Source organism: Watersipora subatra, chromosome 3 (assembly GCF_963576615.1).
Source record: "Watersipora subatra chromosome 3, tzWatSuba1.1, whole genome shotgun sequence".
NCBI lineage: Eukaryota > Metazoa > Bryozoa > Gymnolaemata > Cheilostomatida > Watersiporidae > Watersipora > Watersipora subatra.
In genome coordinates, this window is record NC_088710.1 from 73740549 (window position 1) to 73767912 (window position 27364).

At 36.1% G+C, this 27364-nt stretch overlaps 2 protein-coding genes across 2 annotated transcripts; one reads left to right on the forward strand and one right to left on the reverse strand.

Annotated features, from left to right (window-relative positions):
- The first annotated feature begins 2147 nt into the window (after window positions 1–2147).
- On the forward strand, window positions 2148–24793 carry LOC137392150 (transmembrane protein 127-like). The gene is made up of 3 exons (XM_068078781.1): window positions 2148–2274; window positions 9069–9236; window positions 23774–24793. Exons 1-3 carry the CDS (start codon window positions 2238–2240, stop codon window positions 24412–24414), a joined length of 846 nt encoding a protein of 281 aa, XP_067934882.1. The 5' UTR covers window positions 2148–2237; the 3' UTR covers window positions 24415–24793.
- A 40-nt stretch (window positions 24794–24833) lies between these two features.
- Window positions 24834–26981, reverse strand: LOC137392149 (E3 ubiquitin-protein ligase Siah1-like). The gene is made up of 2 exons (XM_068078780.1): window positions 26865–26981; window positions 24834–26045 (listed from the first exon to the last, which is right to left on the reverse strand). The coding sequence occupies exon 2, from the start codon at window positions 26041–26043 to the stop codon at window positions 25123–25125; it is 921 nt and encodes a 306-aa protein (XP_067934881.1). The 5' UTR covers window positions 26044–26045; window positions 26865–26981; the 3' UTR covers window positions 24834–25122.
- Between the last annotated feature and the right edge of the window lie 383 nt (window positions 26982–27364).

The following is a 27364-nucleotide window of genomic DNA, read 5'->3' on the forward strand; positions in this document are numbered from 1 at the left end:
CAAGTGAGTGAGATACAAGTCAGTGAGATACAAGTCAGTGAGATATAAGTAAGTGAGATGCAAGTGAGTGAGACACAAGTGGGTGATATACAAGTCAGTGAGATACAAGTGAGTGAGATACAAGTGGGTGAAATAGGAGTAAGATAAGGGTGAACGAAATATGAATGAGATACAAGTAGAATGTAGCTCAAAACTTACGAATAAGAAGTAAAACAAAGTCCAGAGCTAACTTTTCAATTGTAGAATATGGATCTCCGTGATAAACTGATAAACATTTTGTCAACTGTAGAGAATGAAGGAGTAACATGTGATTACAAGAGTTTGTGGTCAGGAAGCCTCGTCGCTGAGTTTCAATGATTAGATATTAAAATCAATACTCGCCTAACAGCCATGAGCTTTCGATAATTAGCTAACAGCACATAGCGGGTCAAAAGCGCTATATAATGCTATAAAAGATACTTGGGGGAGCGTTTTTATCATTAGTACAATGTGATACAAAAGCACAATGCAAAAACAACGGGCCAATGCAAAGATAGTAAAGAGCAATGCAAAGAATTATATCAGCTTACCAATTATAAGTACTAGCCAAAATCAGGTTGTAATGTGTGAACAGCATTTGTGATAATGCTCTTTGCCTCGCGTTTCTGATTGTTATCTATGTACACGCAAGAGTAAGGCTTGTACATATATCATATTATCATAGAGTTATGCTCAGAAAATGTACGAGATAAAAACAAGGATAAATGATAATGAACATCTGTTTTGGTTCATGTAGATGCTGTACCATCCATCATCCAAAACAACTAACTTTTCTCAAGCACTTCCATCATATGTTCCTATGAAAGACTTCCGAGTGCAGAGTGTTGGAATAAATTTTTTGCCTCACTTTTTTCTCAGATCACCAAAAAACTAACAGACACGATGAGCAGCTTGCTGGAATCGCTCAATAATATGAGTATGGCATGATCAAATAAATATTAGTAAAATAAAAGAATTAAATTGTAGAATAACCATGTAGTTCTGTAAGGGTAACATAATTTATTATGATATAGAAAAAATAAAATGGGGTAATCTAACACAAATAACAGTGTACTTAAATTAATTTGCATATAGTCTGATAGCAAGAATGTTTTTAATGTGCGGTAAACAAACAAGTTCATATGTTTTGCCCAGTGAAAGGAGGCTGAGTGTTGGTAGATAATAGCGACAGAAAATTGTTTTTCTTCCACTTTTCTTCCAACAAGATTGCATGCATTTCATGACATTGGCACGCAAAGAATGGCAGATTTGCTCATCTCTCAAGCAACTTTGAACAATTATATTGGAGGTAGATAATTGCACGGTTTTGCTAATAGGCTAATAGTAGTTTTGTCTTTCACTCTGATTGCTTAAATGGAACCCTTTCGTAAGTTCAATTCCTAATTCTGAACAAGTAATCATGATAAGTTATATTTAGTAAACTGTTAGCAAATGACATAAAGTTAGTTGCCAATATGCAGCAAGTATGAGGTAATACTACTTTTTTATGAAATTACAAGTAATAAGCTAAAAATTCTATATTGGTTGTTGTTTTGGGCTGCTCCTACAAATGTGAGAGCATTGGTGTAAACCGTGTAGTGCAGAGGAGTGGAATTCTGATGCTTAGGTTTGGCACGCCGCACGTACACTCATAGTACTACAAATAGGTCAGTCTAAGAACACTGTGTGCATAGTTGTCTCCCTTTTTGTTACACTGAAGGCATAAAACCCACTCGCGCAGCCTTATAATCTAGCTGGTTCCTAAATTCGCTCAAACTGTGGAAAAACGATTCATTCGGAAACATTTGACAAGCGAAGTTGGTGTTAAAAACGTATATCGACGGCAGTTTCTAATCAGTCGAATTGACTAGAACGGCAACTCGCCTTGGAAAACGTAATCTAGACGTATATCTAGACGGAGGTAAAGTCGTCCTTTACCGACCAGTCGACGATTTGCGCAATTAGACAAAGTGGCTCATTGCGCCTTCGCTCGTGTAAATGAACGTTCGCAATGACGTCTTCGTATAATACAAATACATGTACATGTAGTTGATAAATGTATATAACAAATGCTCATTATGCAGTCGCGATGATTCGCTAATTGCGAGCGCAGTCTAGCTAAAGTAACTAAACTATCTGTTATAAAGTTTACTAGCCAAACTTATAATAAAGGTGAGCGTACACAGTACTGTATTACATGATTCGAAACGGCTAGAAGCATGCCATCTAGTCAATCTGGTTCTTCTCATGGCAGAGGTAAGCATCATACATTGACACTAGTTTAATCTCCACAATGTTTCAAAATTAAAATGAGTTGTACTGTATATTATACGACGTATTCTTATATTTTGCTCTTATTTTATGCACGACACACTTTTCGTGACAGAAAAATTAAAATTTGGAGTACGCTTTTCAAGTTAAGTTTTTGAATAAAAATCGATTTCCAAGATTCAATTTCAGTTGAACCAGTGTTGTGTGATGTAAGGTTGATAAATCTTACAAATTGATAATATAAAACACGTCTGATTTTTTGTTCCTCATCCATATATGTATATATCTCGGTGTTTGATTGTCTTTTGTCGGTCTGTCTGTGTGTTCTGTTATATCAACAGAGTTTAAGGAATGGAAAATCCGCTGTGCACAGTATTTGAACTTTTAACCTCTAGTTTTGCAAACAGGCATTTATCAAATACACTGCACTATCCAACTGGCTATACTATGAAATAAATTATGCACATATTCATTACACCTGCCAATCTTCCATGGCTTCATGTTAAACATTGTAGTTAGTATTATGCTAGAATTTTTGGCCAGAAGAGAAATGCAGAAACTCTCATACGCAGCAAGTCTATTGCAATCAGTATAGAGCCGTAGTAGGCACTGCGGCAGGTACAGTATGAATTACCCAGAAATAAACACAGTACACAGAAATAGTGTAACGCCAGACATCCAGCTAGCTGACTATAATTCGTTACCAGATGAGCTAACACCCTTTTTAATCTTTAACAGACTTGTGTAAATTAGCTTGAAGATATTTTGCAACAGTGGACCATTAGTGTTTCCCTTCGATTAAACCATAGTTTCACTGAATGACTCCATTACATGAGTAATTACTTGATTTTCTATAAAATTTAAACTTTTTAATGTTGACAAAAGCTATCATAGCTGTGCTCAACTTCCTTTTTTTATAATGTCAACTACTTAAACTCTTTTACTACCAATGAAATAATCTGTACCTGTCAAATAATATCTAACAAATCAAGTCATCCACCTGATGTCCACAATTCAAATCACAAGCCAAACAATAATTCAAAAATATTTCAAAAAGGTCATTGAGTCCAGAAAAATTTCAGCAGCGGAGCATTTCAGTAGCGGAGTATAACATTGGCTAGGTAATCAGTTCTTTCTTTTCATTATGCTATTAAACAATATGTTATAATAATTCTCCCTTCATCAAAGGTTGATTATATATATTCTTAGACTTTTCCTGTTATAATTATATTATATGGCTGCAAAGTGCAAATTGAAATTAACAGAAAATCACCATGTTAAAAAAAATTGCAAAATTCCTGAAAGCTAAGGATTGCAAACTGTTAAATTTAAAGACTCAACTTCTTCACGGTTTCTACCCATCCTTTTGCAATTGAGATTTTTTGCCATGTGTTGACTGCTTAAAAATATCATTTACCAAACGTGGTACGCAACACTTGGCTGGGCTTTATCATTTTGTACAAACACAAACAGTCAAACAAATTGTACTCAAACAGTCCTCAATGATAATTTCAAAATAATAGAGCAAAGCAGCTAGACTAACTTTTGTTTTCAATTTTTCTTCACAGGTACATGAGAGAACATATTTCAGAATAGTGATAATTAGATTTGTTTGCCAAACCCTAAATAACCATATTTGTTTTTGCAATCAAATTCCAAATAATTCTTGTATTTGTTCAAATAAAATAAAAAATGAGTCTCATTAGTTTAAAGGTTGACTTGCAACAAAATTCACATTACAGTTATTTGATATCAAAAGATTCACCATGTCTTACTCTGTTGTGTTGTAGGTGCAAAAGATGTGGGAATGTGATTACAAGCTCTTAAAAGCTCAAAAACGAACAAATGTTCGCAACCACACGAGACCGCCGTAGTTTGGATTCTCTTTCCAAAATGGCTCAAATGTGACGTTGTTGTGGGAGATGGTTTCTGTTTACACTTTCATGCAACCTTATTCGTCGAAATATTTTCTCAAATATACTTCACGCATTCAATAAAACCATGTCTATTGTTCTTACGCCTCTGTTTTATCGCCGTTGTAATGCTGTCACTTTTAGCAGCGATATCTTATAACTTACCGTAAAAATTCATTTAATTTTTTAACCTTACCTCGAAGGAGTACATATCATTGTCTGATAATCATGACGAGCATGTTGGTCACCTGTGATAATCGAAAAGTGCTGCCAAAATTATTTTCGAAGTATTGGGTCACATGATCAGTAAAGTAAATTGTAAAGTAGCGAGCATCTATATTTGATACGGAGTCTTCGGTAAAACCCGAAGTGTTTGTCATAAAATAGTGCTACGATAAGTTTATATTGAGCTTTTTATTAGCCTTTCAATTCACGTGAGAACATCACGTGGCAAGACAATAATCAAACTGTCATGACTACGTCAGAGAAATAAACGGATTCCAATCTATGGCGGCTTTTCATTTTTGAGCTTTTAAGAGCTTGTAATCACATTTCCACATATTTGGCACCTACAACACAACAGAGTAAGGCATGGTGAATATTTTGATACCAAATAGCTGTAATGTGAATTTTGTTGCAAGTCAACCTTTAAATGTGATTGGTTTCAAATAGTTCAGTATTCAAATCATCATTGATTTGGCACTGTTCTGATAACCATTGCCTGAATGCTTTGAGTTTGGAATCAATCAATTCTATTGATGTAATGTACTGTATATGTAGCCAAGATTTGGAAGTACTAATTCGAACTCTCTGCTCAGTCCAACCATTAATCGGAACTAGCAAGCAAAGTTAATAGAATGCCACAACCTACACCCTGGCTAATAAGATGATTTACATGTTTTCATGCCGATTATGTTGTTCATCATTATTCTAACTTGTAAATGAATATAGTCAATACGATCGTAATACTCCCTTCACACATGTTATTGGCTCTGCCATCGAATAGAATAAAATTAAATATAAGATAATTATTAATAATAATATAATAAACCTAATATTAGATATTATTAGGTTATCAGATTAAATAGATTGGGTTAAATATTTAGGGATTTTTGAAGCATGCACCCTTTAGGTGCTTTAAACCTCTGTAATAAACACTAAAACTTCATCTAATTAGAACCTCGAGATTGGGCTCACTTATTGAATTAGAAAAAGTATGGCATTGTGAATTTTAAGCTTATTAAGCCAGAAACCATATCAACACTTGGTTGTTAACGCTGGCATTTCCATGATTATAGCATTAGAATTTTAGACTTTTAAACACCTACACAGTAGAGTCAATTATAACAAATTTAATGTGATGTCAATAAATATGATCAGCAAACTCTTTAAATCATTAATAGTTGTTTTGCTATAAATCTAAATACGGTCTTCAAAGCAGAATACAATTTCTACAGAATGAGCAAAAATTGAAGATAAGCTTAGATGAACAGCTAAAACATGCCACTGGTATATAATGCCCTAGATCAACAACGTGCAACTAAAAACAGAATTGTAGGTAAAATGTATGAACTTGATTTTTAGTGAATATGTTGTGATAGAGATTATTAAGACTCTCCATTCTCATAGTAACAGCGGCAGAAGGCAGGTTGATAAGTACTCAAGTTACCCAAAATAGAACACTACATAAAATTCTAATACAGTTGGAAACTGCAAAAAATGTAGTAGTAGAAGTGCACTTGCAACTGGACTTGGCACAGACGAGTTGAGCAATGAAACAACACAAGGTTTTGCTAAATCTTTCCTTCTCCGTATCTGTGTTGGTTTTTCAAAAGTCACACAACCAATTTTTGACATACTAGATGAATGCCCCCCTCCCCATTGCACGGATAATAAAAAAGATTTTGCACACCAAATTTACTTTTAGTAAACATATACAACATCTACCACCCTGACTTTTAAATGAACGTGTTTGTTTATTTCTGTGTGCTGTGTTTATTTCTGTGTAATTCATACTGTACTGGCTGCAGTGCTTACTACAGTTCTACAATGACTGCAATAGTTTTGCTGCCCATGTAAGTTTATACATTTTTCTTCTGGCCAATAATTCTAGCATAATGCTAACTAAAATATTTAGCATGAAGCCATGAAAGATTGCCATGTGTAGTGAGTATGTGCACAATTTGTTCCATAGTATAGCATAATGTTTTGGATAAATGCCTGTCTGCAAAGCTAAAGGTTCTAAGTTGAAATCCAGTGCACAGCAGATTTTTCATTCCTAAAACTTTGTTGCTATAATTGAACACACAGACAAACAAAAGAAAAGAAACTACTGAGATTTATATATATACTGTATATATATATATTAATATATCAGTGGCATATATATATTTATATATACTGATGAAGAAGAAGGTTGCAGTTCACTAGAAGAGAGTGCTCAATATTAAAATAGAGCATTTATATAAAATATATTAAGAACTGAAAACTTTTAATACTGTTTACTACTTAAAGGTTGACTTGCAACAAAATTCACATTACAGTTATTTGGTATCAAAAGATTCACCATGTCTTACTCTGTTGTGTTGTAAGTACCAAATATGTGGAAATGTGATTACAAGCTCTTAAAAGCTCCAAAACGAAAAGCCGCCGTAGGTGGGAATCTATTTATTTATCTGACATATTCATTACAATTTGGTTATTATTTTGACACGTGACATTATCACGTGAATCGAAAGGCCAATAAAAGGCTCAATATAAAACTTCTCGTAGCATCAGTTTATGGCAAACACTTCGGGTTTTACCGACGACCCTGTATCAAATATAGATGCTCGCGACTTTACAGTTTTGTTTCGTCTTGGTCTAATCCTTTAGTCATATTCTGATCATGTGACCCATACTTCCTGCCAAACAGCGCGAATAATTTCTGCAGCATTTTTCGACTATCACAGCTGACCAACATACTCGTCATGTTTATCAGAGGATGGTATGCACTCCTTCCTAAAGTTAAAAAATTAAACGAATTTTTCGGTAGGTTGTGAGATATCAGTACTCAAAGTGACAGCATTACAATGATGATGAAATAGACGCGTGAGGACAATAGATATGGTTTTATTGAATGTGTGAAGTATAGTTGTGAAAATATTTCGACGAATGAGGATGCATGAAAGTGTAAACAGAAGCCATCGTGTTCAACTACGTCCTATTTGAGCCGTTTTGGAAAGGGATTCCCGTCTACGGCGTTTTCGTGGTGTCTGCGATGAACTGTTTATTTTTTAGCTTTTAAAAGCTTGTAATCACATTTCCACATATTTTACACCTACATCACAGCAGAGTAAGACGTGGTGAATCTTTTGGTACTAAATAACTGTAATGTGAATTTTGTTGCAAGCCAACCTTTAAAAATACATGTAGATGCGTACTACACATGTCCAACCAACTAAATGTAAAAAAATCCTTCAACTATCAATATCATCATCAGATTTAAACGCTTGGTACAATTTAGCATTTCAGTGGATACTCTACCAATTCTCACAGACAGTTTTTTTATTTAAAATTCCTAATTCATACATACTAAAGCTACGGTACCATTCTTAAGCTAGGTGGGTACTTATTTAGGTTCTTACTAAAGAATGTACTTAAGTTTCTTGGTAAAAAAGCTAAAGGTAAAGTATTTTTTAGCTCTTGGATTAGATGGGTACTTTTAACTAGGCCTAGGCAGAAACTCACAAAACAGTGACTACGACCAAAACTGTGGATCTTTAATCCACTACATACTAAAGAAAATTTAGAAATAGAATTACAGTAAACGCTCTTATAATGTATACCTTCTATAACGTATACCTCCTATAATGTATAATAATCCTGTAACATAAATTCTAGATAACGTAACAAATTTATGAGAAGCTTTTGCTTCTTACTACGTAAAAAATTCCTATAACGTAAAGTGTCAAGTCGGGCAAGTTTTCGAAATCGATTTGAATGTTAGTTTATCTTGCCGTACTTGCACAAGAAAAACCGTAGTGTGTTAAGCGTTATATAAATAACTTTCGCGACATTCTAGTTCATCGTAATAGATCGTTAAAAGTGTCGACAAAAAGGCGAATAGGATAGCTTCGCGATTGGTCATAAATGCAAAGGCAATCTATTGGTGCAGGTATTACAGCGTCGGTCTACAAGTTTATGTCACGAGTTGGAGTATCGTCGAAAATTATTTTAATCTTAACCTTGACCCCTGGATAGGGATAGATGGCGAACCGACGAACAGGTAGCACTGCTTTTATAGTAACAATATTTTGTTGTTCTACCTTATTGTAGACGTACAAAATATTTGTTATTAGCTTTACTTTGCAGAATAGACTTTGCTGTTTAGAAAAATAAGCAAGTCGATGTAAATGAACGTCGAAAATGTGCAGTCCCTATCAACTTGTGGTAAATTTACCGCAATCATGGTCTATAAAACTAGCAAGATTGATCATAAAAAGGAAAAAAGTTGTTGATTCAAACCTATAATTTTGCAGTTACGCAAATTAAAAGAGTTGAGTAGTTTTTCCTTTTTGCATGGCCAAAGGGGTGAGTTTGAAAAGAGCTTGGAACGGATTAGGCATTTTACATGTATGTTACTGTTCTTATAACGTAAATCCCCTATAACGTAAAAGTTCCTGGAACAGATTGTTTACGTTATTGGAACATCTACTGTATAATATTTGCCATTTAGATAAATAAATACAGCTTAGAGAATGGTAACTCTTTTCTATGCAAACAAGTCTTGTCATCAAGTCTTCATGCTCTTTCTTTTATACTTTAGTATGACCAGTACAATTGCATGCATTGATCTGACTTAATGCAGTTACAGCTCTGTTTCAGGCAGTCGGTCGAGGAGTGGTGAGCGAACTCGATCTCGAAGTCGCAACGGTCGACGAAGGGACTCAAGCAGGAGGCATCGGCGACATCGTCGCGATTTTCCAAAAATTCCTGAGAGGAACTTTGTAGGCGCCGCTTGTTCTATGTTTGCCATAGTTGGTGCTTGTACAGGTATATCTCTAATCATATGCCTCACTACTTAAAATAATGATCCCTCAGACCCCCTTCTAGCAAACTAGCAAGTTCTATCTAAGACTCATCAGTGTTGACCCTCAACTTCAATTTTCAGATAGTCTAGTCTCAGTTTTGGCATCTTAGCTGACTCAGTTTAAACCAGGTTTTAATTTGGCTCAGACCGAGGAGAACATATAAACCACTTCATATGGCTGAAACTGACTATCCTACCATATGATGACATATAAACCACTTCATATGGCTGAAACCGACTATCCTACCATATGATGACATATAAACCACTTCATATGGCTGAAACCGACTATCCTACCATATGATGACATATAAACCACTTCATATGGCTGAAACCGACTATCCTACCATATGATGACATATAAACCACTTCATATGGCTGAAACCGACTATCCTACCATATGATGACATATAAACCACTTCATATGGCTGAAACCGACTATCCTACCATATGATGACATATAAACCACTTCATATGGCTGAAACCGACTATCCTACCATATGATGACATATAAACCACTTCATATGGCTGAAACCGACTATCCTACCATATGATGACATATAAACCACTTCATATGGCTGAAACCGACTATCCTACCATATGATGACATATAAACCACTTCATATGGCTGAAACCGACTATCCTACCATATGATGACATATAAACCACTTCATATGGCTGAAACCGACTATCCTACCATATGATGACATATAAACCACTTCATATGGCTGAAACCGACTATCCTACCATATGATATTAGAATCAATGCATTTTTACTTAAATTTTATTTCTAGTCTAAAACAATATAAATATTATATTATAAATACAAATGAAAAAAGCTTATCTAGATAGGCTTAAACCTGAGAGGTACTTTTCTAGAAAAAACTGGCGGTCGTAAGCTGCTGGCTCTTTTACACGTTTTCACAGTTTGTATTTGATGATATGCCTTTTTAAATACATCGCAAGTATTTGTAGATATTGTAAACATCGTCTCCTATATCCACTCTTTTCATCCCCCTTCTCTTTTACTCTGTACTAATTTTGAGCCTTAAAGGTTTACATGCAACAAAATTCACATTACAGTTATTTGGTGTCAAAAGATTCATCATGTCTTACTCTGAAGTGTTGTAGGTGCAACATATGTGAAAATGTGATTACAAGCGCTTAAAAGCTCAAAAACGAACGGTTGATCGCAGCCATCACAAAACCGTCGTAGATCGGAATCAGTTTATTTTCTGACGTAGTCATTACATTTGGTTATTGTTTTGTCACGAGATGTTCTCACGTAAATTGAAAGGGCAATAAAAGGCTCAGTATAAAACCTCTCATAGCACTAGTTTATGGCAAACACTTCGGGTTTTACCGAAGACCCCGTATCAAATATAGATGCTCGCTACTTTACAGTTTTGTTTCGGCCTGGTCTAATCGTCTAATCGTAATCTGATCATGTTACCCATACTTCCTGCCAAACAGCCCGAACATATTCTGCAGCATTTTTTGACTATCACATGTGACCAAAAGGCTCCTCGTGTTTATTAGAGGACGATATGTACTTCTTCAAGGTAAGGCTAAAAAATTAAACGAATTTTTACGGTAAGTTATAAAATATCAGTGCTAAAAGTGACAGCATTACAATGACGATAAAATAGACACGTAAAAACAATAGACATGGTTTTATTGAATGCGTTAAGTATATTTGTGAAAATATTTTGACGAATGAGGTTGCGTGAAAGTGTAAACAGAAACCATCTTGTAACAACTACGTCTCATTTGAGCTGTTTTGAAAAGAGATTCTAATCTACGGCGGTTTTGTGATGGCTACGATTAACTGTTCGTTTTTGAGCTTTTAAGAGCTTGTAATCACATTTCCACATATTTTGCACCTACAATACAGCAGAGTAAGACATGATGAATCTTTTGACACCAAATAACTGTAATGTGAATTTTGTTGCGAGTCAACCTTTAAGTTCATGGACATCACAGGCAAACTCTCTACCATGTTTGATTAGGTTTGGTTATTTAGAAGAATATGTTGGTTAGGCATGTCAGAACATCAAAACAATCAGTTCTGATATTCACATTGTATATCGAAACTGCTGTATGTTGGAGCAAATATGTTATAAGAATACATTGTGCTTCATTTAATTTGTTCCACGGCTCAAACACTTACCGATAAATACTTCATGTACTCCTGTATAGTGTTAAAACAAATACATTATATAAAATTTTTCAAAAACTAAATAAATAAAGTAATAGCCAATGTATGCATGTATAATTTTTATTGGCATCAGTCATCATCAACGCAGCTATGTTTTTTATTACACGCCAAAAGAAAACAGGACAAAAATCCAAATTATTGTGTGGATTGAACAAATGTGTTGTAAAAGTTGGTGATCTAAAAAATCTAAAAATGTTCTGGATTCACCAAACAAGAAAAAGTTGGGGGCTTAAATGTCAGTTTTCTTGGAAGATGAACTCACTTGACAAGTAAGCCAAGACTGGATATAAAAATCATAATTGCCGATAATGCAATGCATGATGTGCATTGGTGGTTAGGAATTGTCTTCCTGAAACCAGTTGCTGATGGACAACTTCTCGTTTTTAAATTTTTTTTCAAGATAGATTTTAAATTTGTCTGTCTTCGAGAACTAGTCACTGGTGTATCATGTTTTTCAAGTTGATGTAACTGATGCACTCAACGCATTGCTGTCAGGCACTGGGTTCTCTTACTGTCTCATACAGCTAGCTCCAGGTTCCTTGTTGTTATATTCGGTTTTTCTGACCTAGTTTCTGATTTTTTCTGTGCTTCTGGTAGTTCTAATGACGTTCGCTTGTACAGTGTACTCTGAGTGCTGCTCTTTATCCTTTTGCACTTTTTTGGTCTTCTCCGCTGTTTTGCAGTTTTCACTGATTAAAACCTTGTTGTGCAATGAATGTCTCTGGCTGGGCGAGTCCTTTTCAGGCCAGTCAACAGTTTGGCCAGTCGACAAGAAATTCTACTTGAAGTTATCTCTCATAATCAGTAGAAGTTTCTTTTGCAAGTACTTTTGCTTCTTCATTAGCTGCATTTCACATAATTTTGTAATAAGCCACTGCTCATGACACAGGGTCAGTACCTTACTAGTTTGATAAGGAATATAGCCACTGTTCATGACACAGGGTCGGTACCTTACTAGTTTGATAAGGAATATAGCCACTGTTTATGACACAGGGTCGGTACCTTACTAGTTTGATAAGGAATATAGCCACTGTTCATGACACAGGGTCGGTACCTTACTAGTTTGATAAGGAATATAGCCACTGTTCATGACACAGGGTCGGTCGGTACCTTACTAGTTTGATAAGGAATATAGCCACTGTTCATGACACAGGGTCGGTCGGTACCTTACTAGTTTGATAAGGAATATAGCCACTGTTCATGACACAGGGTCGGTACCTTACTAGTTTGATAAGGAATATAGACACTGTTCATGACACAGGGTCGGTACCTTACTAGTTTGATAAGGAATATAGCCATAGAACAACGTAACGCCAGCAAAGATTATTTGAAATGAGAGTGACACAATCCTGTTAAGAAAGTATTGTTACTGCTCAAGTAAGAAAGTCAGTCCTAAAAGATGGAAGTGGTTGCGCTGGCAAGTAGTCTTAGCATTACAAAGCTATAGTCATGGCAAATAGTCTTCGCATTACAAAGCTATAGCCATGGCAAATAGCCTTAGCATTACAAAGCTATAGCCATGGCAAATAGTCTTAGCATTACAAAGCTATAGCCATGGCAAATAGTCTTAGCATTACAAAGATATAGTCATGGCAAATAGTCTTAGCATTACAAAGCTATAGCCATGGCAATTCACTGGCACATGAGACTGAGTCATTTGTTGTTGCTATCAACAGTGTTAGTTATTACTTCATCGTCTATCAATACACATAATTAGTCATTCGATCTGATTAAAAAGATGGATATTGTAAAGCATCGATCAACTGACAAATACCACAACTTTATACAAATTGATCTTTTGGAATGGCCATCAAATTTTGTTTGCACACAGTGGCAAATTGTCAAGCTTCTGACTATCAGCTTTTTGGACCTCACGCAACCTGCTGTATGTGCCATGCCATCCATCAACATTTGTTGCATTCAATTCAAGGTGTTTAACATTGTTCTAAAATCTGGCACACATGTGACAAGTCAAATATTTTCTGAAACATTATTTGAATCTGATATTAATATTCTGTGTATTTCATGATTTCATGCCTGTAGAGTGCTTTTTCATTTTTTTCTGTGAGAGTTTTAATATAGCTATTATAGACACTCCTATACTATAATTATTATCATGTATGCATTTTACAATCTTCACAAAAGCTTGAAAGCTTTTCATTCTGGTGATACTTTTTTAAAAAACAGCTAGCAGCTGCCTGATCCAAGCTAGACTTTTAAACGATTTTACACACTTCACCCACCTTCAACTTACTACTACTAGCAACTCTCTTAAAGATGTGATTGCGTCAAATTTTAGTTGTTTTTAACAGAAAGTATCGATCTTTGTTATCATTTGATATGCTGTTTGTTGCTTTAGGCGATCTCATTGTCAAGATATTTGAAGATTAAAATCGACGGAAATTGATCGCGGTAAAAAACGCTCAGAAAAGAAGATGTGCCCAGACTTGCCCAAAATGGTGTAGCCTATATAGTGAGACAGTCTGTCTCTATCTCTCGTATTCACATCGGTAGAGGTGGAACGAGACAGATTTTTTAAGTTCGAGACGAGACTCGAGACACCGTCTTGTAAAAATTCGAGACTCGAGACACGAGACAGTAAAATAATGAGCATTTGGTGATGATTTCACTACACAAGTACTAGCGTACTTGGTATATTTAAAATTAAAAAACCTCTTTTTAGATGGAAATTTCACCTGGTGTAAACAATTTAATTACAACATTTTAATAGTGATATGCATGTAGTTTTTGTAAACAAAAGTGACACAAACAGCTCTAAAATACCGAAGTTATATATTTCTTAGAATTTTGAGCTTGATTGATAATAATAATTATAAACATATTGATTTGTACATGTATATTTTTACCATCTATTGAATAGGTCTTACTTTTTAATGTAATGTGTAATGAAACCGATAGCCGTCGCTCTACAAAGAATTACTGCAACTAAAAGAACACACGATAACACTTTCATTCTTATCGTTTCATTAATGTTAAGTTTTGTTTGTGTATTAACTGTAGTATGTGAATTATATATAAATAGTACTCATGAAATTATATGAATTACTGTATACATGTACATGTATATTCTTAGATTGAACTAACAATAACGTCATTGTTAACCGAACACGGACCATGGTCGACACGGCCTTTCGTTCGTTTCCCTGTGTTCGGGCAAGTTTTACCCGCATTTGATAGTATATAGAGGAGGCCCGAATTCTATGAAGGGCAGTTGGTGTTTAGACACGATACGATGAAATACAGACATTTTACCCGCAATAGTCTTATTTATTAAATTGGATTATCCGGAGAGTAATTGGATACGACCTGGTATCTGTTTTAAGGACACAGAACTACAATATATTAACAGGGCCGTTGTCCGGACTACATGATTTGACTCGGTGGCCAACATAATCAATAGCAACAGGTAGTAACGGACCGGGTATAACATTAAAGGAAGTTGCCCGCAATCTATTACAATATATGGAGTTGTTGCTATCGCAAGAAGCCATGTTTTAATAACCATGCGCAGGCGCTTTAGTTCTATTTCCTGTCTCGAGTTTGGCAATAGTGAAGTCGAGACGAGACCGAGACGAGACAGGTCGATACTCGAGACGTCTCGTGTCTCGTTCCACTTCTACACATCGGCTATTGCGATAAAAGTCTACTCCAAGCGGCTCTATTGGTATATATTTTATTTTGTATTTGCTCATGTTGGCTAGAATAACATTTTAAATCCAGCTACAGATACATTATTATGAATGTCTCAAACACCTCAAATAAGGGAAATTAAAAATTTGTCATATTAGTTTCCTCTAAATGCTGTGTAAACATCTGAGTACCGACTCCGATTCTGCCAGTCTACGGTAATTAGGTCGTCGAGTCAACTTATTTTATCGCGGCCTTAGTATCAGCAAAGTTTTCAGTTGCTACCCACACCGGATACTAGTTACTAAATAAAATAAGCAAGCCGCATCTTTGAAAAGTATGTTCGAATATATGGCGAAACCAACTGCATCTCTAAAAAAGTCAACAGTTATCCGGTCATTATTAGTATCAATTTGTGGAAAATAATTTACTGGTCACATTTGATTATTTGATTCAAGTACAAAACAGATGGTTTTATGAGTTGACTGAAATAGTGGACGCAAAACAACAGAACAACGTCAATTTCTTTGAAATCAATTAACCCACCAATTCTGGCAAAGAGATAATACAGCCATTCTCACACCTGGTTGGCGGTTTGTTGACTCACCTGTTTTCACTTAGCTGCGTGGAGCACAAAATTGTTTGAGCTTACAGTATTTGGTACATTGGAATCGAGTCCAGCTATGCAAAAGTACCTGTCAATACAGCTCTGATTACAATTCATAAATCCATCTATCAGACAAGATTTCAGCACAGGTGGCAATGGGGCTAGGATGTATTCAATATGTTCTGCAAATCATGTTTTGCATTATATTCAACATTATTATTTTATTATCTAATTTTTACAAACCAAAAAATTTTCATTTCAGCAAAATGTTTTTTATTAATAACATCCATCCAAGTCATCGCCACTCACATAGTTTTAGCTCATATAATAGGACAAATTAACTTACTGCAGTAAACTCAAACAACAAAACACATCATGGTTTGTACAGCGCACATTCATGTCTCTCTTTTCCATGTATGACAGTTTCCACACTGACAACTGCTCCGCTGGTGACCGTCATAAACATCCTGTAATCAATAAAACAAATGTAATAAATAGCCTATACATGTATGTCATTCATAAATATGTCATTCTAAGGTGTATCTACTGAAAGCTTTCAATTTGAAAGTTAGATAGGTTGAGAGTGTGAAATTACAAAATGAACAAATATTTAACAAAAGCATAAGTACACCAAGCCAACAATTTGAGCTTAGTTTCTGGTAGCTAAAGATGAGCATTGATCAATCGATTTTCCTCACTTTCTACAAGTGAGAAGTGAACATAAATTCTAGTCATAAATCTAATAATCTAGCTAAAACTGCCAAAGTAAGTAAATTTGAAGCGAATATTATAGATGAAATGATGATTGGCGATAGCAAAAAGTTATAATTTTATTAATTAGTAAATGTATTCATTAGTAGTAAAATTATTACCTTTAGTTTAATATATATATATATAGGAAACCCAAAATTAAAGATGAGTTTACCTTCATTCTCCTATCTTCCTCTGCAGCATAACGCTGCTGATGCCTGTCAGCTTTAACTATAAGCTGTCTGCCCCGATCTTTAATGACCTGATGCTCAAAAAATTCTGAGTCAGTGTTGCTGGAACTGGAAGCATTGTTACTATTCTGTTGTTCGTCAATAAAATGTGCCGATGCAGTAATTCAGTAAATTAACAATCTAGTAGTAATTGAGTAAGATCCCTAACGACGAGAATCTTCGAGATCACAGGCATTGCATTTTATTTCCTATTATTATTATTATGACCTATATAGAAATTCTGTGCTGATGATTGGCTAATGAAGAAATAGTATACGCTTTTTCATATACGCTCACTATACACGTCACGATTAAAGCACCCGGTTTAATCTGAGCATTTCAAAAAACTGATCTCATTCAAACGCTGGACAGGGCTAGTTTACAAAGACAAAAGGGACATCAAATTGTAGCTGATGTTTTAGCCTTATATTCGTTTTAATTTCATTTGATTGACTTCTTTGACGCAATCACATCTTTAATAGCTTTGTTAATTTTAAATAGTGAGGCTGATTCGGGTGCTCTCAAGTTTGCATATTCTAACACATCAATTTATGTGTTTTCCTAAAAATAGCTAGAGCTGTAATTTACAAGATTATAGCATTTCCGTCTCAATTTTCAAGCTCAAAAGCGAATTCAAAGCAGTAGCTTGATTTCGCTTGCCAAGCTAAATCAAGCTACAGCTTGTGAAAAGCTCATTTAGGCTGACCTTGACCTAGAGGTGATCTTTTACAATACACACATACACACACAAAAACGTTTTTCATATACGTTGAATTATCACACCGAGTTAGACAAGGGACTACTTTGATTATAAAATATTAGGGTGGTGCTGTTATTAAAGGTTGGCTTGCAACAAAATTCACATTACAGTTATTTGGTATTAAAAGATTTACCATGTCTTACTCTGTTGTGTTGTAGGTGCAAAATAGGTGGAAATGTGATTACAAGCTCTTAAAAGCTCAAAAAAATGAACAGTTAATCGCAGCCAACGCGAAAACGCCGTAGATTAGAATCCCTTTCCAAAACGGCTCAAATGGAATGTAGTTGAACACGATGGCTTCTGTTTACACTTTCATGCAACCTCATTCGTTGAAGAATTTTCACAAATATACTTCACGCATTCAGTAAAACCATGTCTATTGTCCTTATGCGTTTGTTTCATCATCAACCCAATGCTGTCACTTTGAGCGCTGATATCTCACAACCTACTGTAAAAATTCGTTAATTTTTTAACCTTAGCTCGAAGGAGTGCATATCATCCTCTGATAAACATGAGAAGCTTTGTTGGTCACCTGTGATACTCGAAAAATGCTGCAAAAATTGTTCGCGCCATTTGGCAGGAAGTATGGGTCACATGATCAGATTACGACTGGATGATTAGATCTAGCCGAAACAAAACTGTAAAGTAGCGAACATCTATATATTTGATAAGGGCTTTTCGGTAGAACCCGAAGTGTTTGTCATAAAACTAGTGCTGCGAAATGTATTGAGCCTTTTATTGGCCTTTTATTTCACGTCATAACATGACGTGTCAAAACAATAACCCAAATGTTTGAGAACGTCAGCCAAATAAAGAGATGACAAACTATGGCGTTTTCATGATGGCTGCGATTAACTGTTCGTTTTTGAGCTTTTAAGAGCTTGTAATCACATTTCCACATATTTTGCACCTACAACACAACAGAGTAAGACATGGTGAGCCTTTTGATACCAAATAACTGTAATGTGAATTTTGCTGCAAGTAAACCTATAAGTATTGTATTTAGATGGTGTCGCTTTCAAAGTTTTAAAGAAAAAAATGTTGGAAAATGGACATAATGTTTTTAATTTGTAAAGACGTTTTTAACGTTTTAAGCTTGGAATATGCCATAACAATGGCTGCTGTTGCATCGTACAGTGTTCCTAAAGAATATTCTCATCATTCGTCAAAACGTTTTAGTCTTCAGGTAAGATTGTAAATCACATCATGAACAAATCTGTAAAGAATGGATATGATTTAGACCTTAGCGACTTTGAATCAGAGTGTAGTTCTGATGATTGATGATCAGTTTCCTCAGGTACACCATCACTAAAATCATGGCAACCACCACAGCAACAACAACAAAAAATTAATGGTTATTGATGTACATGTACCTCAGTCATTATTAGTACTATTTTATGGACATTTTTCTACTTCATCACTTTCTATTAAGATAAAGATCAAATAATGTCAAAGTGGCAGGCAAATAGAGGTGGTGTTCAATTAAAGGGTGGCATTGTATTTTTCAATCCTTCCAATGTGGCGTTTTATTAGAGGTGACATTCAAATAAATGTGGCGTTTAAATAAAGATTTTATAGTAGCTGCCACACTAAAATGTAAGTAGATCAATATCTAGCAAATACCAGCAAATGTAAAACCAAGAGTACACAGGCTATCTTGGTACTCCATGATACACCAGAGTCACCACCAAGAGTAGCATACCAACACTCAACCAATTCCTTCATAAAACAGGATAAGTAAGGTACAACATAAATAATTGTAAACACCTAATTCACAAATGGCCTTCTATTGCAACTTCAATGGAGTGTTTGAAATCCAGAATGTTTGAAGACATCTAAACTTTTCCTGCTCACGATGCTAAGTTTCTTCTCAGGTCCATCCTCCAGTTGTCGGTTGCCTTTTTACCACTTTGAAATATCCTACTTTTGAGACCATGTAAAACCTTAAAAGTAAGTACGATTTGGGTTTCAAGCCCTAGCAGCTTGGTTATTGAGCTAATAGCAAAAGCCTACATATGGGCATGCTTTTCTTCTCAAAAGCAGTGACTCACCCTAGAGCAGTTAGTAGCCATATTGTCGAGGTGCTGATTGTGCAACTAGGATTTACACCAAAGCTAGCTCTTCTGAGATAGACAGCACTGATTGTCTTACCTAGTAAGGCTGATTTTAATGTAGCAGGAGCATGAGAAAAAAGAGCCAGTTATTAGGTAGGCAGGTTATTAGGCTGGACTGCCAATTTCTGAATTATGAACATATGTTTGAGCAGTTGATTTCATTATGTGTGCTTGAAAACTTTAAATATTGTTCTGCTATACCTTTTGGGATATAAAATCAAAAAAATGTAAGTTCGGATCCAAAGTAGGACTGGTGTCTGAATTTTAGCAACAATGCGATAATCAAAAAAATCTGTCTGAAGGACTTCTGGATAGCCCAATACATGCGTGTAGTCCTGGAATAACGTAGGTGTCTTCTTACATGAATGGACCCTGCTAACCATGGCATGTAAAAAAGTGGTGCCAGCTATTACAATTGCCATAAGCTGCCCAAGACAGCTAGGTCAAGTTGTTTTAGTCATGAATGTGGTCTTTGAGGTATTTGGACTGCTAGCTGAAACTGCCGTATAGAAACTGAGGAAGACCACACTGGTTCTGGTTTTATGATGCATTGGGAAGAGTCACCTAAAAATGAATAAACTGAAGTTATTGAAAAGTCTGCTAAAAACAACTCATATCTTTCTATGTAGGCTAGGTGGCTTTTCGCTCATGTCATTATGGGCTATGAATGAAGCTTCACAGTTTAAAAAACCTCTCATGATTGGAGGACACTCGGAAGGTTTTAAGAACTGGTAGACCTCAAATGAATGCTGAGGCTACAATAATATGCGATAACATCCATCCAAATTAGGCTGTCAGAATTGTTTCAAGAACTCAAGGTCATCTGAAGGTAAAAAGAGTTAAGATATAAAACTAGCATATGCAGGTAAAGATGACAGATGGGCGATTAAAATGGGCACATTTTAATCAAAGCTTAGCTTCTGATTTCATACTGACAACGCACCAGAGAGCAATCTGATAGCGCAATGTGCTAGAGGAATCTCAGAAGATTGCAGTGTCTATGATGCAAGAGAGTGCAGTATCTATGATGCAAGAGAGTGCAGTATCTATGATGCAAGAGAGTGCAGTATCTATGATGCAAGAGAGTGCAGTATCTATGATGCAAGAGAGTGCAGTGTCTACGATGCAAGAGAGTGCAGTATCTACGATGCAAGAGAGTGCAGTGTCTACGGTGCAAGAGAGTGCAGTGTCTATGATGCAAGAGAGTGCAGTGTCTATGATGCAAGAGAGTGCAGTATCTATGATGCAAGAGAGTGCAGTATCTATGATGCAAGAGAGTGCAGTGTCCACGATGTAAGAGAGTGCAGTGTCTATGATGCAAGAGAGTGCAGTGTCTACGGTGCAAGAGAGTGCAGTGTCTATGATGCAAGAGAGTGCAGTGTCTATGATGCAAGAGAGTGCAGTATCTATGATGCAAGAGAGTGCAGTATCTATGATGCAAGAGAGTGCAGTGTCCACGATGTAAGAGAGTGCAGTGTCTATGATGCAAGAAAGTGCAGTATCTACGGTGCAAGAAAGTGCAGTATCTATGATGCAAGAGAGCGCAGTATCTACGATGCAAGAAAGTGCAGTGTCTATGATGCAAAAATGTGCAGTGTCTATGATGCAAGGAAATTTTTTAAGAAGGCTTGCAGCAAGCTTACCAACTTCACATGGTTGTAAAAAATATAGGTAACATTTGTTGTACTGTGCACTTTTAGCTGGTGACACGAGCATCAACGTGACTATAACACTTATAGGGCAAGCTGTGGTAACCAGCCATCAACTTCAATCACGTTTTCTTGTAACGCAACAGGGATTTCCTGACTACTAAACGCTCCTTTTTTATGTGCATGCATGGCTTAATCCTGATGACAGTGTACCTGTACTTAATCGTAGACAAAGTATTGTTTTCTCGGTTTTCTACTGTAAGCATGCGTCCATCTTGGCAATATAAGAGTTTAATGGTCATATATGTACATTGTTACATTAGTAAATATATGCAACTCGATAGTATATCTAGAAAACTTTCAGTGCACAAGGGATTTCATAAAATAGATCTAACTGGTCAAAGTCATATTCTGTTGGTCGATAGCTAGCCAATGTATTTTTCATCAGACAGTCATTGGTTGCCTAATAGGATCGATCTCGCCATGTTTACGCCCGAAATTGTCTGTCATGATAGCATTTTGTGCTTTCAAAGATGCATTTTGTGATGATCTGAATGGCGCCATAGTTAGTTCAAATATACACAGTGTTAGAATTTTAGAGGTTTTTCAGCATATTTTGAAAAGCGCATGTTCTGAAAGGCGATATCTGTTGAATTATCTAATGATATGATTATAAGGTAACTATATGATATAATTCCAATTACCGTAAAACCTCTAATTAAACCCCTCTATTTTACAACCCTTCCTCTATAGTGGCGGTCAATTGGAGGTGGCGTTCAAATGGAGGGTGGCGTTGTATTTTTCAAATGGCTTGTCAGAATTTCAGGAAGATCAATTAAGCCCTTTTACCGGCGAAGCGAATGTCGCCTTTTTTTGGCCCTCTATTTCCAGTGGAGCGATATTAAACCATTTGGATGCGATAAATCTGCTAACTTACCTACAGCTTGTCAAAGATCTCTTAATAAATATGCATTGGAAAACCAAAAAATATTTTTACCACTTGATATCTGTTGATTGCGATTAACCTGTGATGATATTATAGCCTGTGTCCTGTTTTGCAATTTGTTGGAGCTTTCAATTTTCATTTCATGCTAAATTTGATCACATAGTTTTATTTCATATCTATATATACCAATGTTGCAGAAAAGCTCATTGCGCTCATTGATATGTTTGCTACAGTTTGCAGCCAAAACTAGCTTTTTATGTGCAATAGAAGTGAGGAGTTACGAGCGTCGATCAGTTGTAAGAGCAGATTATCGTAATGATGCTATCAAGTAATATACTACAAATCTGCAAATTTACAAGTTACGTAATGATAATCTATCAAATGTTACAAATATATTATTCATGAACAAGTGACATAAACAAACCATACTTATATTGCATGGAGAAACAAAAATTAACGTTTTTAAAACAAAAATATTTGCTTCGTTTGTTCGGATAGCCGCGTTCTGATTGTTGCTTTTGGTGGAATAAACATCTTCTGGTTGTCCAATATCTCCTACAACTTCTTCTGACTTCAACTCTTTTGCACTGCCGGACTAGCCGATATTAGCGTCCAAACAGTTTTGTGGCAGAGCAGAACTTTTATGCATCATATTAAGCACAAATGTAACACGTAAAAGTTTTGTTCGCTAAACGTAATCATTGGCCTAAAACTAACCATTCCCCTACCATCATACTGTAAATGTAAACCGTTTCTTGCATATGTACTTCAAAGTATCAAGACCATGTTAAACAAGGAACCACTTTTAGCCCGAGACAGTTATTAATTATTTCTATGGCATTGCTTTCAAAGTTTTCACGAAAAAAAGCGAAAAGCTTTGAAGTAGGACAGCGAGAGAATCGATTGTAATTGATGTAAACGATTCGTTATTAATACGATTTTGTGGATATTTTTCTACTGATCACTTGATATTATGGGTTAAATAGAGGTGACTGCCAAATAGAGGGTGGCGCTCTATTTTTCAACCCTTCTCTCATAGTAGCGTTCTAATAGAGGTGGCGTTCACATAAAGGTGGCGTTCCATTAGAGGTTTTACGGTATGATATCCTATTGGTATCGACAAATCTTTGTAATTTTTCCTCGTCATCACTTGCACATTTGCCAAGCTAATCTATGGTGCTCTAATAGATAGGCCAGAATCTGGTTGTGTTGAATATACTTCAAAATTCTTTAATCTCAATTGATATGATTTCAAACAATATTTGTCGTGTTTGTATTATTATTATTATCACTATTATGTCCTTTTCAGATAGCAACCAAATGCTTTCTATGCAGTGGCGTATGGCTTTTACTCATGGCTTGCAATGTCTGGAAAATCCATTCTGCTTGAAATATAGACTTTCCAACTGAGGCGAACAGTTGTTAAGCATTATAAAAGTTAATTGTTAGAATCCAAATATAATTTGATTCATGATTGAAACCATGTGACAACTTCCTTGTCAATTATTACTCAGTTTAATTTGTTTTTTTCATCTACTACTCCTTTGTTCAAAAATTCCTTTCAATACTATTTTGTAGCGTTGGCCAAGTCTGAGATGCTACACTTTGAAGGAGGAAGCTGTCAAAATGGTATTGGAGTTTACCAATCGAAAATAGAAATCTCGAAGTTTTTTTACACAGGCTATTTTGTGAACAGCACCACGTACCACTATGGCTCAGCTGCCCTCTCGCACAATCTTATTAACTGTGTCACGCCAGAGCTAGTCTCTGTGCTCAAGTCAGTGCTTTCCTTGGTAGTTGTCAGCATAGCATGCATGCTTGCCGCATTCGTTCTCGACATTCTAGGTCCTAAGCAGAGACATGTGATGGTTGTAAGACGTAATGGGACGCTGAATATAGCTGCAGTGATCATTTTAGCAACTGTCTGTGGCTTATGCTATTGGGCAGCCACTCTCTTGGAAGACAACTTGCGTGAGCATAAGCGAGCGAGGGGCAGCAGAGTTGTCATCTACTTCGGGGTTAGCTACTACGTGCTCATCTGCTCCGCCGTTATCAACATTGTGGCAACCGCTTGTAATTTGCTACGAAAATATCCCCCAACTCGTCGCCGTGAGGATACCCAACCAATCCTAAATGAAGTGGACCAAGCTTTATTGCGAGAGGAGTTGTCCACACCACAAACAGTGATGGTTCGAGAACCGCCTCCATATGCACCATAAATCAGATCACATTGTCTATTATTATTTTTATAGTTTTCTCCAAATGTGTAGGTCTGCTGGCTACCACCAGCTGGACATGTGTTAACCTCAGATTCTCTTTGGCTTTACTTGATAAGGACAGCATTCGAACACTTCTATAATAGTTGACAAGATTTTTGTGCTGTATTAAAATTTGAAAATATTTTCTAACAAAGTTGCATTTCATATATTTAGGATAGAGGCACTACATGTAAGCAGCTCTTATATTTCTATGACCTTACCTAATCTTGTATATTTTTAAGTTTTTGATCTAACTTTATAAATAGACATGCCAGAATACTTTGTATTTTACTTGCATCTATTTGTCGCTAGTTCTCAGCAGCGGTTACAGACAATTGTTGGAACATCTCCATATAATACAATGGTTGTAGATGTGCTAGTAAATTAAAGTAGCTCATATATTTTAATAAAATCAGTTTAAGCAGACTTCTACCCACTACAGAAATGCAACAATTAAAAAAATGTTAAATTTATCATAATACAGGCAATAAATAACATAAAACGGAACATAAATTCTAGCGGATGACAAGATGAAATGAGCTAGAAGCTATTACAAAAATATATGTACTAACCACAAAATGCATGTCATGGTGACATCTTCTACAGCAAGTACTAGCAGACGTTGCGTTGCTGCTAACCAAGCTATCTCTACTCCTCCGTGAAGACACACTACCCATGACACACACTAATGGTGACATTGATTCCCAAATTACCATTGTCAGAGAAAAGCCTGGCTATGTTGGTATCAAATACTAGACAGTCACTGTTTTGAATAGCGGATTGTACACCATCATGGATACTTCGTGGAGTTGCTTCCCACGTTAGACGGCGTTTATGCCCATTCAACTCTAATCTATAAGCAAAGTTTTCAGCTGCTTTACGAGTACCGATTAGCTGAACGATTGCATAAAACTGCTGGTGTCCATCATATTTCTCTTGCTTTTCTAAAACGAGCATAAAACTTTGGCCAAAGCATGACTGCATCATCACCCAGTCGACAGCACCAGGAAGATTAATGTCTGTAGCAAGGAAGACTATGTCTTCTCCCTGTAATGTAGTGATGCTTTTGTGCTGTGTAAGTAGATGAGGCATTACAGCATCAAGTGACCCCTGCCATTTACAGGAAGCGCCTGGGCATGGGCAGCAATAAGGTCGGCATTCGCAAATGTCCTCATGCTCGGTTTTATCAGTATGTAAGAGAGTTAGTGTACAGCCGCCGGATGAATATTTACATGGAAAAAGAACTGTACCGGCCACTTTCTCCATAGCCAAGTTACGAATGTTCCCAAGGGGAGCCCTACATGTAGGGCAACATTGCAATTTAGGTCGACAGGTCTGGCACACAATATGGCCGCTTTGGCATTGCATGATTGGAGGCAGAGCATAGTCGAAGCAAACAGGACACTCAAAAAGGTTGGCTAAGTCAGGGTTAGCTGTGGCAGCACTCATCATGTTTTGTACAGCTGCTACTGGTGTGTTAGTAACTGAAGAAGGACTGACTGTACCCAGCTTCGGTGTCTGTCCAGAGGCCATTCTGGGGTTGGTGGCCACACTTGGTTTTGCACAGTTGTTGCTATTGTTCATACTCATGACTAAAAACGAAAAATATGAGATTATACAACTGCACCAGACCAGTGTCACTCACATATGCTAGCCCATTTTATTTTAGTACCTCGGTTAGGACTATCTATAATAAACATGTGTAAGAAAAGTTTGCAACTTTACCACGAAGATTCCACCACTAAAACAACAACAGACGTGGGGGACGCTCGAATGCTACCGGTATGAACAAACTGCTCTAAGATATGAGCTTGCAGTGTCAAGAGTTTTGCCCTGCTTATACATACCTGTTTAAATCTTATCGTGAACGAAAAAAATAAACAGTAAAAGAATATGCTGTGCAAGACTAACAATTTCACATAGAGGAACGTTAAAATGGCGATATAGGTTAAGAAAAGACAAAATAACAAATCCGATCTACTTTTATGACAAACGAAAATGAAATAGACGCTTTTACCTAAATAACTTCTTACGAATTTTCACTATATCATGAGAGATTTATAAATTCAATATAGCTGCAAGTACTGACAATAACAAATTCCCTACTTTTTATTAATTTGACAACACGAATACAGACATATTCCAGTTCAGGTTATTTCACAGCATGTTACTTATGATAAACTGTAAAGCCAACTAACAAAAAACAGTTCGAAGCGAAAACCAGCAAATCTCATCATCGCCCTTTTTGACATCACCTATTATTAATGTAACTTAGTAATAATATTATTATTATGGACCAAAACCTCGAGAGAAAGGGTATAGCATTACAAAGCTAAAGTTCTATGAATGAAATTACAGCTTTACAGTCGGCTATAATTTCATTCATAGAGCTCATGAATACAACTTCATACCTGCTATCGTGAACAAGTGAACAGAAAGTATGGTATGTATATAAAGCCAATCCTTTTATAAAAAAAAATTAACTGTTTCGCAAATTACAACTCGACACTTCGCCAAACGTCTCCTTCGAATAGAGCGACTGCGGAAATAGGTTTGTGCTACCGTAATCAAAGGCGGTTGGGCTCCAACCTGAGTAGAACATAAAGTCTTGAACTCAGGCTCCAACGTTCTCAATCAAGTTGTAAAAAAAGTTTCAAAATATTTTATTGCGCGTAAACGTTTTTATGCTAACCTTGCGTATATTTTTCATTCATGCATTGGTTTTGCGTATTCAGCTTAGTTTTTTCCATAAATGCTTGATTGACGTAAGCGTTGGTATTATATGAAGGGAAGTGTAGTAAACATAAAAATCGAGAAAGATACTCTAGCGAACAAACTCTATGAAATCAGTGACAATTTTAAAAAAGGCCATGGGGGAGCGACTCCGCAGAGTAGAACAGACGACGTAATA